The 4,560-nt window shown below is 38.7% G+C and overlaps 1 protein-coding gene across 3 annotated transcripts; it reads left to right on the forward strand.

Moving 5' to 3' along the window:
- The first annotated feature begins 238 nt into the window (after positions 1–238).
- LOC135109123 (tetratricopeptide repeat protein 9C-like) lies at positions 239–4,390 on the forward strand. 3 transcript variants are annotated; one of them, XM_064020209.1, is made up of 5 exons: positions 239–383; positions 1,623–1,782; positions 2,903–3,045; positions 3,431–3,616; positions 3,931–4,390. In XM_064020209.1, the coding sequence occupies exons 2-5, from the start codon at positions 1,649–1,651 to the stop codon at positions 4,035–4,037; spliced, it is 570 nt and encodes a 189-aa protein (XP_063876279.1). In that variant the 5' UTR covers positions 239–383; positions 1,623–1,648; the 3' UTR covers positions 4,038–4,390. The 3 variants fall into 3 exon arrangements, with proteins under 3 accessions (XP_063876279.1, XP_063876278.1, XP_063876280.1); XM_064020208.1 differs by having other exon boundaries at positions 260–392; XM_064020210.1 differs by lacking the exon at positions 239–383 and adding an exon at positions 388–526.
- The last annotated feature ends 170 nt before the right edge of the window (positions 4,391–4,560 follow it).

The following is a 4,560-nucleotide window of genomic DNA, read 5'->3' on the forward strand; positions in this document are numbered from 1 at the left end:
GAGGAAGACCTGCCGGCCTCCCCCTGATCAAGATGCAAACATACAGAGATTAGATATACATCACATTACAAAATTGCACATACACATACATATACATATACATACACATACATACATACAATACATATAGGAGAGAGAGAGAGAGAGAGAGAGAGAGAGAGAGAGAGAGAGAGAGAGAGAGAGAGAGAGAGAGAGAGAGAGAGATTGTTTAATTGTCTCATTTTCCGTAATCCATCTCAGCCATTAAAGTCTGTATATTATTTTCAGCTGCTTGTGTTTGTAGAGTCAAGCAATAAGCCATACAGTGCCCTCGAATGCTTGCGCAATCTTGAGCAGCCCGCGCCGGAATGTCACTGCGCAGATTTCGGACCAAACAAAAACAGGTGATTCAGGTTAAGTAACATTACTAATTGGTATTCACGAGGCAGGCGGGGTTACATAAATGGGTGATAGATAAACATGAAGAGGAAGACATGGCGTGCATAAATTTTGAACTGTTGATGACTGTCGAGAAGAAAATTTAAAGGTATTACACATTTTGTTCCCCGCCCTAAAAGTAATACTTAGAAAGGTTATCATGGAAGTAACCGTACCTTACGCATTTCCAGACACTTTATTTGTAGGCAACATAGGATGCATTTTCAAATCGTGATCTGTCTAGACAATGAAGGGACGCGCAATGAAATTAATTGATTGATTAAATCTAAACTTAACCTAACCTATCCCCACTGGTAGAAATGTATGTTATTTCAATACTGCCTCATAAAACAGACAAATAAGACTCATGGAAGTGTGGCAAGATTGAATAATAGTTTTCTCGTAAAGTTAGAGATATGTGACAATCTCTCTCTCTCTCTCTCTCTCTCTCTCTCTCTCTCTCTCTCTCTCTCTCTCTCTCTCTCTCTCTCTCTCTCTCTCTCTCTCTCTCTCTCTCTCTCTCTTCCTGATATATTATGTCTTACTACCCATTATTGTCCTGATTCTGTGGCTCAAGAGAGAGAGAGAGAGAGTGAGTGAGAGAGATTTCAATCACCACCAGGGTTTTCTGAGGTATAAGGGAAGAGAGCTTTAAGATAGAGGAGCAAATACTATCTAACACTAATGGAATCCTCACTTGCCCCCCTCTGAGAATACCCATAAAGTTGCACTAGCTGTCGTCATGCCTCTGGCTTATCAAAATCAGACGAGTCACAGATGAGGCACAGTATTCACACTGAGCATTTCCAAGTGGTGTGTGAAGGGCAAGCTAGAAAGAGCTGATTCTATGAAGGGGAATCTTATCAGGGAAAACTTTTCACTAATTTGCACAATAAAGAGATTACTTTATGTGATTTACAGTTAATAAAAGTGTACATGGGGATGAGTTTACATCTGTAGCTATATGTATTACAGTTTCAATGACCTCGCTTAGAGCATCACGGAAATAGAGAAATTGATCTAAAGGTGGGATATATTGGCTGGGGACAACCTGTGGGGGCTTTTTTGGAAACACAAATATGATACCTTTATTGATCAGACCTGGGTTGATCTCATTGGGCTTATCAAAGTGTCAAAAGTTGAGACCTGTAAAACTCTCCTTTCCACACATCTCATTGAACTTTTGTCACTCATCACTTTCTTAGGGACTAAAGTATCAAGAGAACAAGTGATGGCAACTGTGGAAAGCACTGCGGTGGAGGCAGTGGTGAAGGAGAAGCTGAGCCAGGCAAGGGAGTTCAAGGAGAAAGGTAATGAGCACTTCAAGCAGCAGCAAATCAAGAAGGCCATAAAGAGTTATCATAGGTAAATGTTGGAAGGTACACCATTCTCTTGATAATTATCCTCTCATTTTTTTCCTTTATTTATGTTTCAATGCATTGTTTTAAAGTTTTTGTGTACTGTTATGACTCATAAAAAGTGGGTTATAGAATTGCAGATTATACTTATTGATATACATATAATCAGGAAATGCAGGCAGTATATCTTGCACTGATAAAAAATGTGTGCAATAAATATAGGAATAAGTCTCTCTCTCTCTCTCTCTCTCTCTCTCTCTCTCTCTCTCTCTCTCTCTCTCTCTCTCTCTCTCTCTCTCTCTCTCTCTCTCTCTCTCTCTCTCTCTCTCTCTCTCTCTCTCTCTCTCTCTCTCTCTCTCCATTATATCTTTAATTGCACATTTCCTTACACATAAGCTTTAGTCATGAATATTAAGTGATGCCATTGAGAGCATTACCTCCTGACTCGGAGTGTTATCACCAGCAGACATAGTCCACCATACACAGTCAATGATAGGTGTCATACACCATGTGCAGGGTCACCATCAAATCCATTGCACCATGCCTCAACATCAGTCTTATTAAATTATATCATCAAAAATGCAAACCCTACAACAGTCAGAGCTCATGTAGTTTGTACTGCATAATTACATTGGAGATTAAAAATAACAGCCAGTCACTATTATGACCTATGCACTAACAGCTTCATGTGTTTTATTACTAAATGTACACTTGAGGTGGCTAGCTAAACCTATTATGTATTTTATTTCAGCATTATTATCATCGTAGTTTTGAAAATAAGTTCCATGTCATGGCTATCTGACTCTCCACTTCTGCTTCCATTTTGCAGATGTATAAAATAGAATAGGTTCAATGTTTGTTAGTCTCATGGTCAAGTGAAACACACTAAAGTGTAATTATAAGCAAATTGTTAATTAAATCTTGTATTTGTATAGAATTCAACATCATTCCTTGTGATTTTGGGAGTATAAGGTAAATTGATGTTGGTGCTTTGAACCAGATTAATATGTCTTGCTGGAAAATTGTTGTAGATTTCTGATAATTAAAAAAAAAAAAAAAAAAAAAGAACCCTAGTACACCACCAGTAACTAGCTGTTCTGAGTGGATGCCATTGCCTTGTGTTTCAGTGGACTGCTATACATCAAAGGCATCAACCAGGACCTGAACCCTAACAAAGTGCTTGGCCCAGATGATCCACCTCCAACAATCTCCAAGGAGACCAAGGCTGCGGTGGAGGTGGTATCTGCTGACTTGCACAACAATATAGCAGGTATGTGCTACATACCAGTGCATGTGGATACAAATTTGTGTTGATGTAGGGGTCTCAGTTTAGTGGAACTTGAGTGGCATGCAAGTTTGTTATTCTTGGGCCATTAAAAAAAAAGAAAAAAAAGAGAAGAAAACAAGAACACCTCATTATAACACTATTATTTTATCATAAGATCTTAATTAATTGTCATTTGTTTTACAAGTAAAAAAAATGTGGTAATCCTGGTGAGAGTTTACCTAGACCAGAGCAGGAATGACTTTGTGATCCACAATGGGTGACAGTGCAACAACAGCTGCAGCACTACACCTGAAGGTGTTAAGCTGATGTAGCTATATTTCATCACCTGCATAAGTAAGAGAAACAACAAATGCGTCTTCCTCCATAGCCTGTCTGCTGAAGCAGGAACCAGTGAGATATGAGCGGGTTGTTGAGTGCTGCCAGGAAGTGACAACACTACAGCCAGGCAATGTGAAAGGTTGGTATCGCCTTGGCCTGGCCTACCACAACCTGCGGGATTTTGATGCTGCAAAGGCTGCCCTAAAGGAGGCAAACCAGATTGCAGAGGGTCAAGGTAAGCACTTGACGTGTTATATTTTGTTGCAGGGAAGTACTTTTTTTTGAGTAAAAGGAAATGATTATTATAGAATTGAGTAACATTCCAAGTTGTCTGGAGATCAAAGATTAATAACAGCCAATCCATTGGCTGGTAGAAAATCTAGCCAGTTTAGAGAAAGCCTGAATCTTTAAAAATAATATGGAATACATTTATAAACATTCTGTTGAACTATTTCATCATATATTTGTATAACTATTAATGAATTAATACAACAGCTTATCTTAAATTGTTTGATTGAAGATGCTAACTCATGAGGGTATTTTGAACAGACATGGCTGTGAGGAAGCTGATGGTGGCAGTGGACCAGGAACTCAAGAAGGAGAATAAAAAATTTAATGATATGTTCAAAAATAGCCTACTGGCAAAGAAAACGTGATACTTTCTTGGTGTAGTTGTTGCATCGAAGCCTCTCCTTGTCTTATGTTTGTGGTGTTGAGTACTGTTCTTCATTCCTTTGGTTCATGCTGAGGTTGACATAGATCACAAACTGAGTGAGTAGTGAAGCTGAAGCTTGCAATTGTGACCACCAATGTTCAGTTGTGATCATTGATGTACTGTTAACATCGTTAGTATGAATTGCATTGCTTGAGTATTAAAAATTAACCTCTTCATGTGTTATGAAGAAAGGAGTTGGCAGTGGACTGGAGAATATTCATAGTAATGTCTGGATTGTGGCTTTGTGATTGCAGTTGCAAACAAATGTAAATTAATAAATAATTTGTTATAATTTAATAAGTATATGCTGAATCTTTGTGTAATAAGGCAGTTGCTTTCTGTGTGTGTGTGTGTGTGTGTGTGTGTGTGTGTGTGTGTGTGAGAGGGAGCAGGTATTGTATAACCATGTGTCTGCAGTCTTAGCTTCCAGCTGGACTGGGGGACAGGTGTAGAAATGAAATAAA

Source organism: Scylla paramamosain, chromosome 18 (assembly GCF_035594125.1).
Source record: "Scylla paramamosain isolate STU-SP2022 chromosome 18, ASM3559412v1, whole genome shotgun sequence".
NCBI classification, from domain to species: Eukaryota; Metazoa; Arthropoda; class Malacostraca; order Decapoda; family Portunidae; genus Scylla; species Scylla paramamosain.

Coding starts and splice junctions, on each gene's coding strand:
- LOC135109123 (XM_064020209.1), top strand. CDS start 1,649: ATGGCAACTGTGGAAAGCACTGCGGTGGAGGCAGTGGTGAAGGAGAAG. Junction 1,783..2,902: donor GCCATAAAGAGTTATCATAG/GTAAATGTTGGA, acceptor CTTGTGTTTCAG/TGGACTGCTATACATCAAAG. Junction 3,617..3,930: donor CCAGATTGCAGAGGGTCAAG/GTAAGCACTTGA, acceptor TATTTTGAACAG/ACATGGCTGTGAGGAAGCTG.